The sequence below is a fragment of the Capricornis sumatraensis genome, chromosome 2 (genome assembly GCF_032405125.1).
Source record: "Capricornis sumatraensis isolate serow.1 chromosome 2, serow.2, whole genome shotgun sequence".
Classification (NCBI taxonomy): domain Eukaryota; kingdom Metazoa; phylum Chordata; class Mammalia; order Artiodactyla; family Bovidae; genus Capricornis; species Capricornis sumatraensis.
This window is the reverse complement of record NC_091070.1, coordinates 181,321,074-181,344,439: the sequence shown is the minus strand read 5'-3', so window position 1 is coordinate 181,344,439 and position 23,366 is coordinate 181,321,074. Positions and strand designations below refer to the sequence as shown.

The 23,366-nt window shown below is 39.9% G+C and overlaps 1 protein-coding gene across 1 annotated transcript in view; it reads left to right on the top strand.

Annotated features, from left to right (window-relative positions):
• CACHD1 (cache domain containing 1) overlaps window positions 1-23,366 on the top strand; it is a 236,083-nt gene that overhangs the window by 174,465 nt on the left and 38,252 nt on the right. Inside the window, exons 8-12 of the mRNA XM_068964526.1 lie at window positions 5,185-5,334; window positions 9,968-10,201; window positions 16,819-16,968; window positions 17,598-17,721; window positions 18,516-18,633. Of these exons, the coding sequence (XP_068820627.1) occupies window positions 5,185-5,334; window positions 9,968-10,201; window positions 16,819-16,968; window positions 17,598-17,721; window positions 18,516-18,633 (776 nt within the window). The remainder of the gene's footprint in view (window positions 1-5,184; window positions 5,335-9,967; window positions 10,202-16,818; window positions 16,969-17,597; window positions 17,722-18,515; window positions 18,634-23,366) is intronic.

Below are 23,366 nucleotides of genomic sequence, written 5' to 3'. Positions count from 1 at the left end.
TGTTGTTTTCTTGTTTGTTTGTTTTTTAATGAATGTACCCTATTGAGATAAATGTAATGACTATATTTTCAAGCTCTTCAATGTGTCTGCATTAAAACTAAGACAGCATTGATAAATGCCCAGCATAGTGCTGGCACATGATGGGCCCCTGAAAGAAGCTACAGTAATTATAACAGGTAATGATGGTAGATGGTGTCTCATTTTTATGTTTCTCTATATTGTTATCTCACTGCTTCTATGGGACAGGAGTCCATCTGTTGCTTCTTTGTTTAGGATTATACAAGGCTGCAGTCTAGGTATCAGCCAGGTCTGTGGTTGCATCTGAGTTTCAGAGTCCTCTTCGAAGCTCAACATCTGCAGAATCCCTCCATCTTTGCCATATATGTAGCACAATCACAGGAGTAATATCCCATCACTTTTGCTATATTCTGTTGGTCAGAAGCAAATTACTGGTCATACTTATACTTAAGAGGAGGGGATCATAAAAGAGTGTGGGTCTTCAGGGTCATCTTAGAATTTTGCCTACCAACCTTGGCAAGCACCAGCTATCCATAACCAATATTATAGGATGCCTGAGTGCAAAGTTGTCCCTTGTTCAATGAAGCTGAGGGATAAGGTTGACCTCTTGAGCAGTCAAGACAGATTGGCTAGTTGGCCAGTGCTGTTCATCTGCGGATGCCCTTTACCAGCTGTCATCTGCCTGTCAGCATTCCTCATCAGACGTGCTCTTTTTACTTGATTGTTCAGTTCTCAAACCATCTTTAGAGATGAAGTCCAATTTTGGTGATGACACTGTTTAAATAATAGAGAGCAGTGTTAGACTGGCAGCAGCCAGGCAGTGAGGTGTCAAGGGAGCTCGAGGTAAGGTTTGGGGAGCGCAGACAGCTAGAGAGAGTATCCTTGGTCAAGAAGGCAGCTGCTCCTCTGTTCAGCCTTGCAGGAGTGCCTGTCCAGTGTTGCCAGATCTTCTGTTTTAAGAGAAGCCAGAAATCTGGATTTTTATGTGAAACCCCTTGATTTTCAAATGTTGTCATTTGTTCCAGCTTTAAAACTGTGAATAGAGACTTCATTAAACCTCTTCTTATAAACCTTCCTGCACTGTATGTTAGCAGAAAGCTGCTTTGGCAGGAAACATTTCTCCTTTGGGTTTTGGGGGATTTTCCTAATGTTGGCGAGCAAAAACATGGCAAGAAGAGTCACTGATTTGGACACATTTTGACGGCACTATTTTTTAAATGTGAAAAGATTCTTTTTCGAGGCCAAGTAAGATGTTTTTAAAGTTTATCTCACAGGCTTCCATTTTACAGTGTCTACTGGTGGTTCAAAGAAAGAAAAACCCAGATTAGGTTGCATAATGAAGCACGTCGGGAATTAGTATTACCTCGTTTATTAAGCAAAGGTTTGAGGTGCTTTCAAGCAATGTTACATAGTAGTTAAGCATACAGATTTTGAATTTCAACCATGTGTGCTCAAATTCCTCCTCTGAAATTTTTTTGAAACTTGTGTAAATTACTTGATTTCTCCAGGTCTGGTTTCCTCCATCTGCAAACTGAGGGTGATAATAAGATCCAGGATCTCATCACAAATATTAAGTACATATTAGCTGTGATTATAATGATATTCAGTTTCCTTTAAGACTTATTGCTCTGGCTAAAGGAACACAGATACTCTAGACATTCCAGTTTGACCCCTAGCCCAGAGACAGTCAAGGACCATTAGTCACCTTGGCTCTAGCATAGTGAGGGGTCTACATACTCCTCTTATGAATTTATACTGTATATCATAACTTGTATTCACTCCACAGACAAGTATTTATTATCTACTCTACTGTGTACCTGGCACTTTTTGAAGACCATTTGATAGGATTTTCTCAATGAGTAAGACCTATCTTAGAAGGTTATTGGAAGGATTAGTCTGTGCATGGAAACCAAGTGTCTGCCCCACGTTGATAGCCATATATGAGCAAGAGCTGCATGGCCAAGTCGTGGTAGCTTTGTGCTAATTTGCTTTGTACTAATAAGAAAAACTAAAACTTTTATTCAGTGCTGGCTCTTTTTCAGTCCTGTGGTGGATCTGTAACAGATACCATCAACACATTTGGATTTTTTTTCCTAGGTTTGTTTTGGGGATAACCGGTTGAGGGGTCATTTTGTAGCAGAAGGAATATGACGGGTAGGAGTTGGGATCTAATGGCATGGGCAAAGTCCAAATCTGGGTTGTTCTTCCCGCTTTGACATTTCAAGGAATGCTGGTGGCTTTCACAGGGACTTGTCACATGGACAGGGTTACATTTTCTTCCAGGTGCATGCTATATCTTTGCTCTGCCCCAATTGTCTGTAATGACTCATCCCTAACATTATTAATCACAAAGCTTAATGTTCCCATGAGTGATTAGAGCGGGGATATCCTAGTAAGTAGAAAAATAAATCCGAGCAAATTTGGCAGATCTGATATTTAAAAATAGAAAAATAACTCAGTTTTGCCTAAGAATGGGGCAGGAACAGAGTCAGGAGCTGGGCAGAGACAGAGAGAATGCTTGCAGAACATGTATCTTATCGTTGGGATGGAAAGAAAATAACACTTGGCAGCTAAAGGAGCTGCAGGCTGCAGGCCTTCTGGCTTTCCAGTCACGGGCCTATGCCTAGACCAGCTGTCAGTGACAGTATGTTTTATCCAGAATCGTAAAGCCAAGTAAGAAAACCCAAGGGTTCACTTTAGGTCAGTCTTAAAAGTGTCCAGGAATTTCTCACATGTGTTGGTTTGTCTCATCCTTTAGATCATTCTTTATTTTATGATATATCTGTATCCCACCTACTAGGGTCAAACAGTATTTTTTTCCCAGTCTGAAACTTAAGTGAGCTGTTTTGCAGCCTTAAAAAAAAAAAAAAATGTATAGGACTGTGTTTACAACATTGAAAAAAGACTGACATCGGTTAAGACCAGGATATTCCCTAGTGGTTTTACATCAGGTTTCATACCCTAATTTTAAATATGTAATTTAAATTTGCAGTTAATATTTATTAAAGAATTGTTCAAGCATCAAAATTAGCTTTAAAGCTTGCTTATATATTAAGTCTTCAGTTTATTTCAGTTGCTTAGTCGTGTTCAACTCTTTGCAACCCCATGGATTGCAGCATGTCAGGCTTCCCTGTCCATCACAGACTCCCGGAGCCTACTCAAACTCATGTCCATTGCGTTGGTGATGATGCCATCCAACCATCTCTTCCTCTATCATCCCCTTCTCCTCCCGCCTTTAATCTTTCCCAGCATCAGGGTCTTTTCCAATGAGTCGGTTCTTTGCATCAGGTGGCCAAAGTATTGGAGCTTTGCTTCAGCTTCAGTCCTTCCAATGAATATTCAGGACTGATTTCCTTTAAGAAGTACTGGTTGGATCTCCTTATGGTCCAAGAGACTCTTAAGAATCTTCTTCAACACCACAGTTCAAAAGCATCAAGTTGTTGTTATTCAATTCTACATAATAAAGAGTCTAAAATGGAAATTTTCAAATGGAAGAAAATTCAGTCATTGTATTCTCATCATTGTTAGGATGATTTTTTAAATAATCTGTTCCTGGATAATAAATTACCCAACACCCAGTGGCTTAAGACAATAAACATTTATTATCTCAGTGTTTATAGGTAAGGAATCTGGGCACAGCATGGTTGGGTGCCTCTGCCCAAAGGTATCTTATGAGGTTGTGGTCAAATTGTTGGCCAGAGAGGCTGTCATCACAGAGTTCAACTTGGGAAAGATCTGCTTCTAAGTTCACTCACATGGTTGCTGGAGGATTCGATTCTGAGGGCCTCAGTTCCTTGCCTCTCATAGGCTAGCTCACAACATTCTCTCTGGCTTACCCAAGAGAGAGCACACAGGTGGAAGCCATGGTCTTTCTGTAACCTAATCCATCTCTTGACACCCCATGACCTCTGCGGCATTCTGTCATTAAATCCAGTCTACCCTCAAAGAGAGACCACATGGCGATGTGAATATCAGGAAGTGGGATCATTGGGGGGCCAACCTGGAGGCTGCCTCCCCCAGTAGCTAGAAAGCAATCTCAGATGAATGACAACTGTGTAAGAACCTAAAGAAACAAGTGTATAGCATATCAATCATTATTTCTCAATTAAAAGAACATCTGTGTAGGTTATCTTAAAAATAGATGCTGAATCAGAGAATCTCAGGTTAAAAAGACAGTATAAAATCCAGCTGGCTTACTGCCCTCCTTCCATTAAAGCTGTCATTCAGCCCTTGCATCTTTAGTGATAGGAAATGTACCACTCTAATTTTTGAGGAAATCCTCCTGAAAGAAGTTTTCACTGTGAGCTACAATTAGTTCTCAGTCATTAGCCCTAGCTGGAGAGTCAGTTTACTCCAGAGTCTAGGTGCTTCTTCATGCCAATACAAGGATTTCCTTTTTTGTTTTGTGTTAAAGCTTTTATTTTCTGTTCACCATCATACTTTTGCTTTCATTCTAAAATTAACCAGTTAGCCCTCATAGCAACCCTGTGAAGTAAATACGGTCATTATCCTCATTTTGTTTTAGATAAGGAGATTTTGGCACAGAAAGGTTAGGTAATCTACCCAGACACTACTTGAAATTAGCACAGCTGAGATGTGGACACAGGCAACTTGGCTCCTATGTCCACATTTTTTTATTATTATTTTTATTTACTGCCTTTCTAAACTGATGAATTTTAAAACAGAAATGTTTGTTTGAAACTGCTTAGCATAGAGGCAGATAACCTTGCAAATCTCAGTAGTCTCTGGAAGAACCGTCATTTTAAAACCTAGATCCCCCAAAATGTATATTCCTGGTAAAGATCCTGGGTCACTGAGGAAAGAGTAAATCAGGTTCTGAATGCTCGATTTCAGAAGACAGGAGTGACATCCATTTGGGATGGCTAAATTACCACAACCGTGGATGCCTGGAGGAACTTGCCTTCTTTGATCTAGTAAACTCATTAGGAGCATCTCTTTACCTGACACTGGCTAAATGAGGCCTCGTGGACCAGTACAGGCGTGATGGAAGAGCAGCAGAAGCAGGGAGATGAAAGCTCAGCATCAGGAGTAAGAAGAGTGGGCCCGGCAGGTCCTTGAGGCAGGAAAGTCCAATGGAAGAGAAACTTGAGTTGCTGCCTTTAGCCAGCCTCTGATGTAACATTCAGTTTGTTTGTGTTTGTTTAGATACAGACATGGTCATCATTTACCTGTCCGCTGGCATTACATCAAAGGACTCTTCAGAAGAAGATAAAAAGGCAACTCTCCGTGTCATCAATGAAGAAAATAGCTTTCTAAACAACTCTGTAATGATTCTCACCTACGCCCTCATGAACGGTAGGTAGTGTTTCGAGATCCTTTTCTTTCAGATAAAATGTTCTCTCTAAGTGCATGCTGCTTTCAAAAAATATGAAAGAACCATCACAGGGTGCTTTGATGAGGGTATGAGGAGCAGATTCCTTCCCAAACCCAGCTTTCTCCCCCTTATACGGATACTCAGGGCGTGTGTCTCTTCATCTCTTTGTCCAGCGAGCTCTTCATTTCTGAAACTTCTGCAGTTACACAGTCTTACACAGGCATCTGTGCAGCTCCATTTTTGGTGGGGGTAGGGGGGAGTTTCTCCATATATACTTGGATTTTGATACTGTATGAAGCTTATTAACTTATCTCATTGATTTAAGATCAGGAAGCCCAAGTACTAACCTAGATTATTCTCTAAAACCAGGACTGTGAATATCACATTTACCTGCAGAATCACCAGCTGTGCCGCTTTCTCCCTATCCCCTTGCGTAGCTGTGTTGTGGCAATGAGAAGTATCTACTTGACAGAGTTCTTGTGACGGCTAACCCTGACGTTGAGTGAACACCCAGGATGGTGCCAGGCACTTGCTAGGTGCTCATTATGGCTGATTGTGTGGCTGTTAAATCAGTCTGTGAGAGAGTTTACTAAACTGGCAAATCTGATAGAGTACTCAATAGTTTCCCTTCAGCAATTTAACCATCCTCCAGTCTGACGACAGCCCAATTTTCTAGCTCCCTGCTGTGTCATGCCCCCCCCACCACCACCACCTATGAATACACAGCTCCTCCTTTTCTTCTTTGGGCCCCTTGCTCTCAGTGTTCAAAGTGGCCCCTTTCTCTTGTTCTTGAGAGAACACATCTTGATTTACAGTCCTTCTCACCTGTTGTCTCTCATCTCCCCTCTCCACTTCCAGATTTCTGTGCAGAACCAGCTGGCTTGAGGGGCACTGGTTCTTACATTTTAATGGGATAAGGATTACTTGTAGATTCATCTTTAAATGCAGACTCCCAGGCAGTGTCTACAGATTTGTGATCAGACCGTCCTAGATAGTTTCAGGAATCTGTATTTAGGCCAGCATGATTGTTTTCCAGATATTTTGTGGACTGCTTGCACGTGGAAAAACACAGGGGCTGATGTCTAGAGGTTTTCAGTTTCGATCTGCATTTGCTAGCCGTGTGGCTTACGGCTAGTTACTTAATCTCTTGGGGGCCTCACTTCGATCTGTCAAATAAATAGAATAAAATCTCCATAGGGTTGCTCTGATAATAAATATGCAAGATATGTTGTGCTTATGAAGCACATACCGTATGCAACATAGTATGCTGAGGTCCTAGAGCTGTTTTATACAGCATCTCTTGTCTTCAAGAAGCCCTTGACCCAGTGAGGAAGATAGACAAGGCAAATGAATTAAAGGCAATAGAAGAGGTGTAAGGAAACATAAAAGGAAGCGATCATGCCTTTCCCATGTGTTTTGCAGGTCTGCTCAAGCCGATTCTGAGCAGTTTTCTTGCATCACCCATCTCTTCACTGGCCCTAGATCTTCCCATGGGAGTATCATGCGTACTTGCTGTGCCCCTGATAATTCCACTTTTTGAAACTTATGGTTACTTCCCCTGATAATTCCACTTTTTGAAACTTATGGTTACTTCCCCTAACCACTCTCATCTTTTCTTTTTCTTCCCATAAGCTAGCCTGACACACCTCTCTGAAAAGTGTCTCTGAACATTACTCAAGAGGGTTGACACATACCCTTAATTCTGTCAGTTCAAATAGGGAAGCAGAATCACAGTGAAAATTGTGGTATATCAAATTAATTATCAGAATAAGAGCAGGTACTATTGATGAGGATGTAAATTTGTACAGCCACTGTCGAAAACAGTATGGAAGTTTCTTTAAAAACTAAAAACAGAGCTACCATATGATCTAGTAATCCCACTCCTAAACTTCTATCTGAGAAAAACAAAAGCTCAAATCGAAAAAAAAAAAAAATACATGCACCCCAATGTTCATAGCAGTACTATTAATAATAGCAAAGACATGGAACCAACCCAATTGCCCATCAGCAGATGACTGGCTTAAGATGTGGTAAACGTATGCAATGGAATATTACTCAGCCATAAAAAAGAATGAACCATTGTCATTTATAGCAACATGGATGAACCTGGACAATTAAGTCTGAAGTAAGTCAGATAAAGAAAGACAAATATATCACTTATATGTGGAATCTTAAATATAATAATAATAATACAAGTGAATCTATATATGAAACAGATTCACAGACATAGGAAACAAACTTACACTTACCAAAGGGAAAAGGTGTCAGGGAGGGATAAATTAAGAGTATGGGATTAACAGAAAAGGCAATGGCAACCCACTCCAGTACTCTTGCCTGGAAAATCCCATGGACAGAGGAGCCTGGAAGGCTGCAGTCCACGGGGTCGCTAGGAGTCAGACACGACTGAGCGACTTCACTTTTACTTTTCACTTTCATGCACTGGAGAAGGAAATGGCAACCCACTCCAGTGTTCTTGCCTGGAGAATCCCAGGCTCGGGGGAGCCTGGTGGGCTGCCGTCTCTGGGGTTGCACAGAGTCAGACATGACTGAAGCGACTTCGCAGCAGCAGTATATATAAAATAGATAAGCAACAAAGATTTACTGCATAATACAGGGAACCATATTCAATATCTTGTAATAACCTATATTGAAAAGTAATCTGAAAAAATATATATGTATATAACTGAATCACTATGCTGTATACCTGAAACCAACACAATACCTCCATTTAAAATAAGAGAGTAAGAATGTACACAATTATGGGGGGAAACTGCAAGAGTGAAGATGCAACGAGGAACTGACAACTCAAAGGTTATTAACCAGCTCTGATCTGGGTGAACAAGTTGAAGCTTGCAAGGATATCTGGAGACTAGGACCACTGCAGGCTGTGTAGGAAGTCTGGTGTAGAAGTCTGAGAAGTTGTTGTCCCTTTGTGGCTGCTCTCTCTGAGTTCTAAGTGAAGCCTCTGGAGTGAGCCTGCCCTTGGTTGGGTTTCCCTTGGTGAGTAAGCCAGCAGTGGGGAAAGGGAACTGAACACAAATCAGAAGAGTGGAATGAACTGGAACTTTCAGGTCCCTCTGTGTCTGTCTCTTAACATCTCTCACTTCACCTCTCAAGTTATAGCACTTCACTTTTGGCCACGTTTAACCCGGAAGCATAGAAGAAAGGGGATTCTGGGAAATGTAGTTTCCAGCACGACCACATTGTTGATAGAGTAATCCAGTCTGCCACCCTACTTACTCTGCTGCCACCCCTGCATAATGCTTCATAAGGGAGTGACATAAAATAACCCAACCCTTGGTATCTTGTGCTATGCTCTTTGTCTAGCAGATATTCCTGTTTGTTAATTTTCTTGTACATTTTGAAAGAGCCATGCAGTACATGACAAAGAAAGGAAATGTTTTTATTGCCTCAAATTGTCTCCTTTTATCATTCACCCCTGTAAGCTTCTCAAGGGTATAAGATCAGGGATCAATCACATCTTATGTGTTGTCTTTTACACCTCCCATTTCAATTACGTGTCAAGCAAACGCAACGATAATCTGATTCTGATTCTCCTTCAGCATTATCTGAGTGGAGCAAAATCTAAATTATTTATATACAGTGTGCTAAGAAATAAATTATATCCATTAGATCCTGCCATGATTTTAGAAATGGACTTCCAAAGCTTGAAGTATATATATTTCCTATTTAAAAATGATAGTCACTGAAGGTAGGTGAACCATGAACTCAGATTTTTTAATGACTAAACAGTTCAAGAACATGAGTCTTTTTAAAACTCATTGGTAGAATTTCAGTAGTGACTGAAATAACTTGAATTTGTTTACAATGGTACCCATATGGGATCAGTTACTAATCCTTTTGACCGTGTTCCAACAATAGCAAACCAAAACTTTAAAAAAGGTTTATTAAATTTATTTTTGTGCTATGGATTACAGATGTTGTAGAACAATACATCCCAGTATGCCTGAATCTTTTACAAAGATTTTAAAACTCTCTAAACATAAAAAATATATATTAAATAAATCAAATCCAGTATTATCCCTACAATATAAAGCATGAAAACATTTGTAATTAAACTGAGTTTAAAGAAATGGGGTTTGGAGACATCACTAAATACAATCCATAATTCTTTCATTTAGTTGCATGAGACTTTGGCAAGTGGTTAATAGGCAAAGAGGTAAGAAATGAAAGGCAAACCTCAATCCTTTAAAACTCTTACAACTTCATCTACTAATTTAAATTAAATGCAGACTCGTTAATATTATTTTTGCTTTCAAATATTAAATGCAGAAAACTAATTTACATTTTATAATTAAACTTTCAAGGAAGAAATCCTTGCTGAATGGGGCTCCTCTGTTTAGTCATGTGTTTTTCATCATTGCCTTTTGAAGAATTCCTTTGGCCTCGTTACTATTTGAGGAAAGATCATGCCTTCAGTTTGTTCCTCTGCAGGAACTGGTATCTGTGTCCTGAGTCCAGATTGCCTCTGCAAAGATCCCTTTGGGCACTACAAGACCTCACTGAGACCCTTATCAGATCTTAATGACAAGGCTAGCCTATGGATATACACCAGTTAGTTTTACATTGTCGTCCCTTGGCTTTCTATTTCAGATGGGGTGACTGGCTTGAAAGAACTGGCTTTTCTAAGAGATCTGGCTGAACAGAACTCAGGGAAGTATGGCGTGCTGGACCGGATAGCCTTGCCTGTGATTAAGGGCAGCATGATGGTGCTGAACCAGCTGAGTAACCTGGAGACCACAGTTGGCAGGTTCTATACCAACCTGCCCAACCGGATGATTGATGAAGCTGTCTTTAGCCTCCCCTTCTCTGATGAGATGGGAGATGGTGAGTTCGGAGAAAACTTCCTACTGAAGGAAAGCAAAAAGAAGTGGACATGAGTCAAACAGTAACTTTTAAATGTTGTTCAGTATTTGCCATGTGAGCATTAGGGGGAGTGGGCATCCCTTTCTCCGGTCAAAGGATTGTCTAACCTCCCCGCCACCTGCCCAGTGAGTACTATGTTCTAGAGCAGAAATCTGCAGCCTTATTTCTTCCTCATTGCTCTAGCCTCAGTCAACATAATGGGTCTTGGGATGGGAGGTGGGAAGGAGATACAAGAGGAAGGGAACTTATGTATACTTACAGCTGATTCATGTTGATGTGTGGCAGAAACCAATACAACATTGTAAAGCAATTATCCTCCAATTAAAAATAAACAATTAAAAAAAAAACCATAATGGGTACATCTAGAAGCTTTGTGAGGATTCCTCTCAATCTAAAAGTGAATTTGGTACTAAAGAGTAACTTTGCATAGCCAGTGGTAATTAAGGCAGAAGTGCTTGGGATTCAGCATCAAAGGCAAGGCAACACAGTGTAGTCAAATAGATACAGGCTTGACATGGAGAGGATTTCAAATCCTACTCTACCACTTGTTATTTTTGGTAATGTATTTAATCTTGTTACCTCACATTTGGTTATCTGCAAAAACATGACATGTTTCATGCAGTAAATCTTTGGGTTATTAAGTTTATAAGATTTCAGTTCAGTTCAGTCACTCAGTCGCTCATGAACCACAGCACACCAGGCCTCCCTGTCCGTCACCAAATCCCAAAGTCTACCCAAACCCATGTCCATCGAGTCGGTGATGCCATCCAGCCATCTCATCTTCTGTTGTCCCCTTCACCTCCTGCCCTCAATCTTTCCCAGCATCAGGGTCTTTTCCAATGAGTCAGCTCTTCGCATGAGGTGGCCAAAGTATTGGAGTTTCAGCTTCAACATCAGTCCTTCCAATGAACACCCAGGACTGATCTCCTTTAGGATAAACTGGTTGGCTCTCCTTGCAGTCCATGGGACTCAAGAGTCTTCTCCAACACCACAGTTCAAAAGCATCAATTCTTCAGCGGTCAGCTTTCTTTATAGTCCAACTCTCACATCCATACATGACCACCGGAAAAACCAGTTTCAGTTCAGTTCAGTTCAGTCACTCAGTCGTGTCCGACTCTTTGTGACCCCATGAATCACAGCACACCAGGCCTCCATGTCCATCATCAGCTCCTGGAGTTCACTCAGACTCACGTCCACCGAGTCAGTGATGCCATCCAGCCATCTCATCTTCTGTCATCCCCTTCTTCTGCCCCCAGTCCCTCCCAGCATCAGAGTCTTTTCCAATGAGTCAACTCTTCGCATGAGGTGGCCAAAGTACTCGAGATTCAGCTTTAGCATCATTCCTTCCAAAGAAATCCCATGGCTGATCTCCTTTAGAATGGACTGGTTGGATCTCTTTGCAGTCCAAGGGACTCTCAAGAGTCTTCTCCAACACCACAGGTCAAAAGCATCAATTCTTCAGCCCTCAGCCTTCTTCACAGTCCAACTCTCACATCCATACATGACCACTGGAAAAACCATAGCCTTGACTAGACGGACCTTTGTTTGCAAAGTAATGTCTCTGCTTTTCAATATGCTATCTAGGTTGGTCATAATTTTCCTTCCAAGGAGTAAGTATCTTTTAATTTCATGGCTGCAGTCACCATCTGCAGTGATTTTGGAGCCCAAAAAAATAAAGTCTGACACTGTTTCCACTGTTTCCCATCTATTTCCCATGAAGTGATGGGACCAGATGCCATGATCTTCGTTTTCTGAATGTTCAGCTTTAAGCCAACTTTTTCACTCTCCTCTTTCACTTTCATCAAGAGACTTTTGAGTTCCTCTTCACTTTCTGGCATAAGGGTGGTGTCATCTGCATATCTGAGGTTATTGATATTTCTCCCAGCAATCTTGATTCCAGCTTGTGTTTCTTCCAGCCCAGCGTTTCTCATGATGTACTCTGCATATAAGTTAAATCAGCAGGGTGACAATATACAGCCTTAACGTACTCCTTGTCCTATTTGGAACCAGTCTGTTGTTCCATGTCCAGTTCTAACTGTTGCTTCCTGGCCTGCTTACAGATTTCTCAAGAGGCAGGTTGGGTGGTCTGGTATTCCCATCTCTTTCAGAATTTTCCACAGTTTATTGTGATCCACACAGTCAAAGGCTTTGGCATAGTCAATAAAGCAGAAATAGATGTTTTTCTGGAACTCTCTTGCTTTTTCCATGATCCAGCGGATGTTGGCAATTTGATCTCTGGTTCCTCTGCCTTTTCTAAAACCAGCTTGAACATCTGGAAGTTCATGGTTCACGTATTGCTGTAGCCTGGCTTGGAGAATTTTGAGCATTACTTTACTAGCATGTGAGATGAGTGCAATTGTGCAGTAATTTGAGTATTCTTTGCCATTGCCTTTCTTTGGGATTGGAATGAAAACTGACCTTTTCCAGTCCTGTGGCCACTGCTGAGTTTTCCAAATTTGCTGGCATATTGAGTGCAGCAGATTCACAGCATCATCTTTCAGGATTTGAAACAGCTCAATGGGAATCCCATCACCTCCACTAGCTTTGTTTGTAGTGATGCTTTCTAAGGCCCACTTGACTTCACATTCCAGGATGTCTGGCTCTAGATGAGTGATCACACCATCGTGATTATCTGGGTCATGGAGATCTTTTTTGTACAGTTCTTCTGTGTATTCCTGCCACCTCTTCTTAATATCTTCTGCTTCTGTTAGGTCCATACCATTTCTGTCCTTCATCGAGCCCATCTTTGCATGAAATGTTCCCTTGGTATCTCTAATTTTCTTGAAGAGATCTCTAGTCTTTCCCATTGTGTTGTTTTCCTCTATTTCTTTACATTGATCACTGAAGAAGGCTTTCTTATCTCTTATCTATTAGTGTCCAAAATACCTTTCAGTAATAATTAAGTGGCCTAGATTTATTATTTTGTTTTTTTATTACTACTATTATTGTCATTAATATCCTGATTTCACAAGTTACCCATAATACAATGTCAGGTAAAGTGTCAGGTAATCTTCATATGATAAGTTTTTAGCCTTTAAAGCAGGAAAAATAACATTTCCATCAAAGTAATTGTGAAGATTAAATTCACTAGTATATTTAAAGCATCTAGAGGAAAGCCAGGCCAACACTATGTGCTCAGTAAAAATATAATTTTTTTCTTTTCCTCCTCAATTTCTTGCTTATCCTTTTCCCCTGCATCCTTCCCTCTCATCTTCTCTTGATAAGGAAGTTTAAGAGCTAGCTAATTACTAGGCAAACAGCATCACCATATGAGATCTTGTTTTTAAGTTCCATTTACTAGGAATTTTCACAATATTCAGAGAAAACTCACATATAAAAAGTAATAAATGTTATAGAGGCTATGATTTATAGAAGTTCAGTAGATATGTTCTTTCTATCGGGAAGAAGCGTGGTAGCTACTGCCATACCTCAATTTCTTTTTCCTTCCTAGTTCTGGCAGGGCCAACAGATGTGTATAGAATAGAAACTCATGCCTTTACATAAGGTTATTTCCTTTTATAGGGAAATGTCAGGTCTTAAATGTGAGTGGCAATTTATGCATTTTACCAATGTGGCTGAGTGCCAGTCAGGCATTTTGTCAGGCAGGGATGGACAAGACACATACCTCACCCTCAAGAAGTATTTTAATCAGATAAGAGAAAAATAGATCAATGGAACATTACAATTCTATGTGAAAGGAATTGAGATCGGTGTCCACACTGAGTCCTGATCAAGCAGAGCGGATTATGTAGTCAAGTTCCGTTACCGCTAGTGGTATCAGGTAGAGTGGGACCCTTCCCAAAATTTTCCATCCAGAAGCTACCATGTGTGCTTTAAATTAAATTATATGCAAAGCTGATGCTTTCCAAAGTTTAGTCCTTCGGCCTGTTTTACGACTCCCATGCAGTGGGTTTCAATCTCTATCTACTGATCTGCTGCGTTCCCCTACTAGAGTGTAACATATTCACCTTTGTACTTTCACTCCCTGGAATTACTGGGTGACACTTCCTCTAACTCCATGACAAGGGGACCCTCAGTCTAAAGAAACTCATGTTTAGATGGCTCTAATTCAAAATCTCCACAGATTCAAGTATCAGTTACTAGACATATTTCTTTTAAAATGCAAGTCTATGTACTTTAAAGTAGGGAAGGTGTATGGGTATTTCATTAAGTGTAGCAAGAGCTCAGCATACTTTATTTGCCACAATGGAATAAAGAGTCTTCTGTCCAAACTGATAATTAAAAAGTAAGACCGCCTTTCTTTTATCAAGCTTGCTGTCAGTATGTCCAGAGGAGGACAGAAATTTGAAGTGAGCATGTGGTCCCCGAATATTTCTGTTGCACTTTACTGCTCTGTGAAAAAGACTTTCTTCTTAGACTAAAGCCCAGGGGAATGTGGCATGGAGACTGTGACCTCAGTCTCCTGGCCCTCATAGTGATGCTCCCATCACTTATAGGGATACCTGAGCAAAAATCTCCAAAATGTATTTTTAAAAGCTTCTTGGATAACTATTATTTTAAAATGTTTTAAAACCAATAGATAGCATTCTGAAAATTGACTACTTAAAGAATGCTTTTGAATTTATAATAAATACCCATTGCACAGCTTTTCTTTTTTCTTGTCTTACTGAGGTATAATTAACGTACAACAGAGCATTAGTTTTAGGTGTACAAAATGACGATTTGATATTTGTATCTATTGCAAAATACTGCAATAAGTTTACTGTATACCAACCACTTCATGTAGTTATAATTTGCTTCTTGTGTTAAGAACTTTTAAGATCTACCCAAAGCAACTTTCAAATGTGCAATACTAGTAACTATAACTATAGTCCCTATGCTCTGTCTATTATATACCCAAAACTGACTTGTCTTACAGAAGTGTTGTATCCACTTCTTCCTTCCAAGTGGTACATTTAATTGGCCTTTGCAGTCACAACTCAAAAATATTTTGAGTGGACATCAGACACTATTCTCTCTGTAGAAGTCTTCAAGGTGATTTAAATCCCTTTCCTAGGTGTTGATGAAAGAATGGCTTTCTGCCATGCTCGTAGGCATGAACATGTCATCAAGAAAGGCAGTCTTACTTTTCAGTTATCAATTTGGACAGAAGACTCTTTATCCCATTGTGGCAAATAAAGTATGCTAAGACATAAGAGCAAGATGGAGAGAAACTATCCATCTTTTTGTTCTAAATTTTATTTAGAACCATGTGTTGTTGTTCACTCACTAAGTTGTGTCCAACTCTTTGCAACCTCATTAGAACCATGGGATTGTAGAATTGTCAGGGTCCTAGAGATCACTTTGTCTCAGCTCCCCATATAACGCACAAGGAGACGCATTCAGAGAGGTGGCACGTCTTAGCCAACTCAGTAGCAGAAATGAGAAGAGAGCCCAGTTGTTCTGCTGCTCCGGGCAATGCACTGACCACTGTTCATGCCTTCTACTCCTGTAGGTCTTCCTCCGCTTGGCTTTTCTCTTTCCCTATTTATCTTATTATATGGCCTATGAGCTAAGAATGGTTTTTATGTTTTTAAAGATTTGTTAGAAAAAAAAAAAATATGCACCAGAGGTTAAATAGCTCACAAAGCCTAAAATATCTACTCTCTGACCATTTATGTAAACGTTTGCAAGCTCTTGGCCCAAGTGACTAGAAATACATTCCCTTAGAACTTTAATGTCTCCTTTAGCTGCTCAGAGTTCTAAGTGGCCAGATCATAAGATTCTGTACCTTTCTGTTTTATTTTTCTCATTATCTTTCTGTTTTTTTAATAGGATTCATTAATAAAATCAAATACCTAATAAGCTTTCCTTTATCCATAATCTCTTTCATTTAACATCCCCTAGAAATGAGTAAGGTGAGTTTGCTTGGTGGCTCAGCAGTAAAGAATCCACCACAATGCAGGAGACATGGGAGGCGGGTTCGATCCCTGGGTTGGGAAGGTCCCCTGGAGAAGGAAATGGCAATTCAATCCAGAATTCTTGCCCAGAAGCTTCCATGGACAGAGGAGCCTGGCAGGCTACAGTTCATGGGGTCACAAAAGAGTCAGACATGACTGAGTGACTGAGCCCAGCACAGCACAGAAATTGGTAAGGTAATTAGTGCTGTGTCCTTTAAATGAACATGAAGATCAAGGCTCAAAGTTATGTCCAGTATCATATGTATGATACATAAAGGGCATAGTTGGGCTAGAGCCCAGAATGATAGATTCTTTGTCCAGTGGTCTTGCAAAGTCAGTTGAATCATCCCCACTTCGGAAGTAGAATGATATATATGTTGCTAATGTTTTGTATGGATCTGGAGTGTCATATCCTTTTAGGTGAAAAAATAGTGGAAAAGGTACAAATTGCCTCCATTTAAGTTAATGAAGATGTCTGAATTCCTAAAGAGTCTATTTCGCTCACTCATAACTCCTTTATGCTGTCAGCAAAGGCAGTGCTTGGCTACTGTGGCACACAGGAAACTTCTTCAGAGCAAACTAAGATGCTGTTTGCAGCCTTCACAGTGCACAGCACCAGCCTTTGTTCAGTGCCTTCTCTGACATATTTGGATTTTTTATTTTGTTTTTAACCCATAGGTTTGATAATGACTGTAAGTAAACCCTGTTATTTTGGAAACCTCCTTCTGGGAATTGTAGGTGTGGACGTGAACCTGGCTTACATCCTTGAAGACGTGACATATTACCAAGACTCCTTGGCTTCCTATACTTTCCTCATAGATGACAAAGGTAATCTACTAAAACTTACATAGGAAAGAACGGTTTCTTTAACATCCAGAAGAAAAGTCATCTGCAGAGATTCTGATACTCACAAAGTAGGAAAATGATGGTATTTGTAGAAAAAGTGTGACTAGGACTACGTATTTGTCATAGAACACCATAACGATGGCAGAATGAATCTGAAGATTGTGCGTTTGTTTCTATCTTGTGTTGAGGGGTAGGTAATAGCTACTTATAACCATCGGGAAATTAAACTTGAGGATTGAATGAAACATAGAAGTGATCCTTTGGATCTCTTTTTGGCCTATTTTGTTTTCTTAATATTTACTGACATTAAGGTTTATGTGATAGATTTTGTAAAATGAAAACCAAATGCTCAGTACCTCCCGAATATTCTTGATTAGGGAGATGTTCAGTAATTTAAGACATCTTGCTACACTTCCAAAGTTTTATGCAAGAAAACATAAAACAAGTTCAGGTTTTTTTAGACTCCTGAGTTACAGACTGAGAACCTGAGTGTTGAACAGCCCTTTCAGAATATCCCACATTTCAAATCTATGATGAGCACTTTTATTAGAATCGGTTCTTCCTACAACATGTTTCCCATAGTGTGTGTGTTATTTTTTTTCTTATTTCAGGGTATACCCTTATGCATCCATCTCTTACCAGGCCATATTTACTCTCAGAACCCCCCCTTCACACTGACATCATTCATTATGAAAATATCCCCAAATTTGAGCTGGTTCGGCAAAATATCCTAAGGTAAGGAAAAGGTGAGGGTCATATCTTGTTTTTTCCTCTGAGAATAGGATCTATTGAGGTCAAATATGAGTGTTTATAATAAATAAAGCAAGTATGTAAATTATTTTAATGTTATCAAGAGTATGGTTTTTGATATAAGGATAGTAGCCAAAATTTTGTTTACTTTGTAAAGTAGGTAAGATCTCTTAGAACTATTATTTGGGGTGAATGTCTAATAAATCAAATTCTTATGTTCACATTGCCTTTAGTTGCAAAATCAGATATATCTCATCTCATTTTTAAAGATACTCCAGTTATACCAAGTTGGAAATTGTTGGCAAAATAAGAGGTTAAGTTGAGGACCAGCTCTAGAGCGTGCCAAAAAATAGCTTGGCAAAGCACTGTCCATTCCAAGTTGACAGCACAATCATATACAAGATTTTCTCTTGAAATAAGGAACAGATTGGATTTTTTCCAACCATGATACATTATTTTGGCAGATGGTAACCTACAGAGAAACGGGTCTTTGTGCTCATTGGTTGTAAATTAATGACTGACTGATTTGAGACAAGTTAGTCTCTGGAAAGAATTAGAATCAGGGGGCAGGGGTAGAGAGGAAGGAATGTTTTCAGTACGGAGCTGACATAATGCTTTTACAAAATTGAAAATCTCATATTATCTCTTTCAAAAGTGATGAGCTTCATTGCTTTTCAAAATCAGGAGGTGGTCAATGACTCACAGCATCTTCCCTGCCTTTAATTAAGTGCTTCATTTTATCTTTTGCCTGAAGTATTTCATTCTGTTTGCCAATGCAGCCTCCCTCTGGGCAGCCAGATTATCGCAGTCCCTGTGAACTCATCTCTGTCCTGGCACATAAACAAGCTAAGGGAAACTGGAAAGGAGGCCTACAATGTTAGCTATGCCTGGAAGATGGTGAGTGCGAGGAAGCCTCCTTTGCTTCAAGGAGGTACAGAATGCAACATTCCTCCTCATGCAGAAATTCTAGGGAACTTCAGTCTGGTAATGTTACTAATCTGTTTTAAAGTGATTGGAAAAAGAAGAGATTCTGTAGAAATGTTATATTTTTTTCCTTTTTTGTTTACAAAACCATTAATTACTCATGATGAATAAATCAAACCATATTTTAAAAAAATAGATGGTGAACTCTGCCCTTTCCCTTCCTGAGTTTGACCTCGCATTTCCCAGAAGTAACCGCTTTCATCAATTTCAGGAAACTACTATTCACACACAGGCATGTATCTCTATGTGTGAAAACACATTTAATGTCTCTGTACTACATTATACAGATTGACCAAATTTCTTCTGAGTCACATGAATACACAGTTAGATTGTATCCAGTTGGAGCAAGGAGATCAAGCCAGTCCATCCTAAAGGAAATCAACTCTGAATACTCATTAGAAGGACTGATGCTGAAGCTCCAGTACTTTGGACACCTGATGCAAAGAGTCAACTCATTGGAAAAGACCCTGATGCTGGGAAAGATTGAAGGCAAAAAGAGAAGACAGCAGCAGAGGATGAGATGGCTAGATAGCATCACTGACTCAATGGACATGAGTTTGAACAAACTCTAGGAGATAGTGAAGGACAGGGAACCCTGGTGTGCTACAGTCCATGGGGTCGCAAAGAGTCAAACACAACTGAGCAACTGAACAACAGCAACAGTTTGTTTTTTATCATTTTCAGCTTAGATTGTGGAAGCTGGGCATTGAATAGGAGATACAAAAACGTGAATGTCCTCCACTGATGCCAAGGAAGAGAAAGATTTAGATTAGAATGTATACTGCCCCCATGTCCACAAGCAGATTGCTAGCCACGCCTGTGCTACCCACTGCAGGTTTCTTTCACTAGCCTCTTTCAGACTCTTCAGCTTCAGGGGACTTCCCTTGTGGTATAGTGGTTAGGAATCCACCTTGCAATGCAGGGAACACGGGTTCGATTCATGTTTGGGAAACTAAGTTCCCATATGCCTAGAGGCTGCTAAGCCCCATATGCCTTAACTGGAGAGAAGCCCACTCGCCACAGGGAAGATCCTGCATGCTGCAGGGTTAGTTTTTCACATCAGAAAGAGTGAGCCAGACACCAGAATTTTGAATTGAAAAATACTTTTATATTTAAAATTGGAGATTGCTTATCTTACACTATATCCTATTTGAAATAAATATTTTTAAAAAAAGAACACTGAGCCTCAAAGAATCATGGAGAGATAGAATCTGACACACACCACCCATCTTACTTGATGTTTTTGTCCTTTACTCCCTCTCCCAAGCATAGCATAACAGTGCTATTATGAGGCCCTAAATACTCTAATTGACCAAAAGAAGAGTAGACTTTGATCCTTTTTTCTATCATTCAGTAATAATCACTAAACTTAAAATACAGTCATACTCGAGATTCTCTTAGAGGGCCATTTCTGATGTTTTTATTTTATTTATTTATTTTTTTTTTAAGTTGCTCAGTCATGTCCGACTCTGTGACCCCGTGGACTGTAGCCCACCAGGCTCCTCCATCCATGGGGTTCTCCAGGCAAGAATGCTGGAGTGGGTTGCCATTTCCTTCTCCAGGGGATCTTCCCAATCCAGGGATCGAACCCAGGTCTCCCACATTTCAGGCAGACGCTTTGACCTCTGAGCCACCAGGGAAGCCCTCTGATGTTTTTCATATGTGTTGTTGACCCTAAATGGATCTGTTTATTCATCCTTTTAAGTACTGCTATTGAAGATTGACTGTGAACAGTCAAAGAAGGACAAAGAAGAATGATACTTCCTGCCCTCACAGAGCTTCCAGCTTAGCAGTGGATTCACAGTTCAACACCTCCGTGCAGTGTCTGCATAGGAATGATAGGAATCAGGAGAAGCCAACACGCCTCTAGACATGACTCTCTTATGATCTTCTTATTTGCTTTTTATAGAATCATAAGGCAACAGCAATTTCTAAAATGGAAATGAAACTAAACAAAATAATAAGACCATTTGAGAAGCTTATGTTTATCAGCCTAATTCTACTGATATTTTGCTGATAATACAGATCTGAAGAAAGTCAATGTCTGTTTCAAAACTCTCTGAGACAGCTCATTTTCAGGAATTTTTTTCTTTTTAGAATGATTTACCATCTGCCCTTTATAAACATACAATTTTTAAATAAGGACTAATTGCTTAATTTTTCACATCAGAAAGAGTGAGCCAGACACCAGAATTCTGAATTGAAAAATACTTTTATATTTAAAATTAGAGATTGCTTATCTTACACTATATCCTAATTGAAAGCAACTCAGGTACATCCTGGTTAAAAAAAAAAATCTCTATTAATATTTGTAGGCATTAAAAGAGAAGGAAATAGAGGCATTTTAAGACCTTGTTTGTATAGTAAGTAAACCTAGTAGTAACATTTGGGGAAGTATAATCTTTATAAAGACTGTCTTTCTTCCATGGTATTGACACATTTTGGCCACTCTACTTAGCCAAACGAATATAATCATGTAATCACTTCAGGTAGAAGTGTTAACTTTCTCAGAGTTCTGAAATTGTCAGTTCAGTTCAGTCGCTCAGTTGTGTCCAACTCTTTATGACCCCATGGACTGCAGCACGCCAGGCTTCCCAGTCCATCACCAACTCCCAGAGCTTGCTCAAACTCATGTCCATCGAGTCAGTGATGCCATCCAACCATCTCATCCTCTGTCATCCCCTTCTCCTCCTGTCTTCAATCTTTCCCAGCATCAGGATCTTTTCCAGTGAGTCAGTTCTCCACATCAGGTAGCCAAAGTATCAGAGCTTCAGCTTCAGCATCAGTCCTTCCAGCGAATATTCAGTGTTGATTTCCTTTAGAATTGACTGGTTTGATCTCCTTACTGTCCAAGGGATTCTGAAGAGTCTTCTCCAACATCAGTTGTCAAGAACATCACTGTTAAGTGAACATTTAAAGTGGTAATAAGTAATAAGATTGAAGTTAAAAGGCTTGTCTGATTACCCAGGAAGAAGAACAAGAATTTTTAAGCTCTCTCTAGTTACATCAGCAGAAGGAGGGGAGTAAGTACTCTTGTCCTCCGGAATGAAATGGATTCTTCTACTAAATATAATTTAAATATATTTAGTTGATGTTGATAATAATTGGTTAAACTTCTTAGCATCCATAAATATAGCAGATATTGATGGATTATTTCACCGAGTTAATTTAAATGTAACGAGAGGTTACGTTAGCAGCATTAAGAGATTACTACTTTGTCACTATGCAACACAAGTCTGTCTGTGAGCATTGATGAGGCTGCATGCTGTGGCAGAAGGAAATGCTGACCAATATCAGAAGGGATTGCAACATTCCAGTGTTGTACAGGCATGGTTCACTTCCAAATATGAATCCCATGGATAATCAGTGAAAAAAACCCCTCCCCACTCATGGAGGCCTCTTCTAGATATGTTATACATAATTCCTTAATGCAAGCAACTAGTTTTTCAGCTAAGAACACAATAGCAAGGAGACCTATTTTGAAATCTGTTTTCCTTTCCAGCTAGAGATTGTGAAGTGTTGCTTTTAGATGCTCAGGGTAGTTCTTTTTTCTCTCTCTCTTATATAATTGACCCTTGAAGAGAAAGAATTTTTATCTTACAGAATTGACTTTTTTTTCTCTTATAGAATTCCTATAAGAGAATAAGAATTCTCCTATAGAACTTCCTTCGGAGAAGGCAATGGCAACCCACTCCAGTACTCTTGCCTGGAAAAACCCATGGACAGAGGAGCCTGGTGGGCTGCAGTCCGTGGGGTCGTGAAGAGTTGGACACGACTGAGCGATTTCACTTTTCGCTTTCCACTTTCATGCACTGGAGAAGGAAATGGCAACCCACTCCAGTGTTCTTGCCTGGAGAATCCCAGGGTTGGAGGAGCCTAGTGGGCTGCCGTCTATGGGGTCGCACAGAGTCGGACACGACTGAAGCGACTTAGCAGCAGCAGCAGCAGCAGCATAGAACTTCCTGCAGCATAGGAAGCAAACTCAAAAGATGCTGAGACAGGAAGAGGGCAAATAGTGAACCCGCTTCAGAACACTGTTTCTAACTTGCTGGGTTGAGGAAGAGGATTAAATTTGCTAATGTAATTGAATATCCTTGGCAGCAGTACTTGAAAGCAATTCCAGGAAGATGCAAATTCCCCTGTGTTTAAAAAGATTCTGCAGCTATCCTCAGAAACCATGTATTATACTTAACTCTAACCTGCCTAGTTAAAAAAATTTCTCCTTAATTGTTAACTTATCTTTTGAGTTGCTTTGATTCTGGCCATCTTTTAGTTCTGACTTTGCTGGTTATCACTCTTTTCATTTATTTACAAACCACCTTTAAAATATATTCTGTTCAGCTCTTAATATAATGAACTTAGAGAAGTTTGACTTTCTTGTATTTTTGAGTCAAGGAGCCAGACCTACATAGCTTGACTTGGCCTTTGATTCATGTAGACATTTTTCCCACCAAATTTTATTCGAGCATCCATTTCTAGGAGCAGAATGAATCTGAAAGAACTCCTGTCTCTACATAGGAGCTTAAATTAGGCCAAATTACAACACACTTGCCTTTCCTGGTCTGAAAGGACAAGTCAAGCCAGCTTTGCTAGGAAGCAATAGGGTTCACACTTTTCATGAGAAGTGTTCATTGGGAATAGAATGA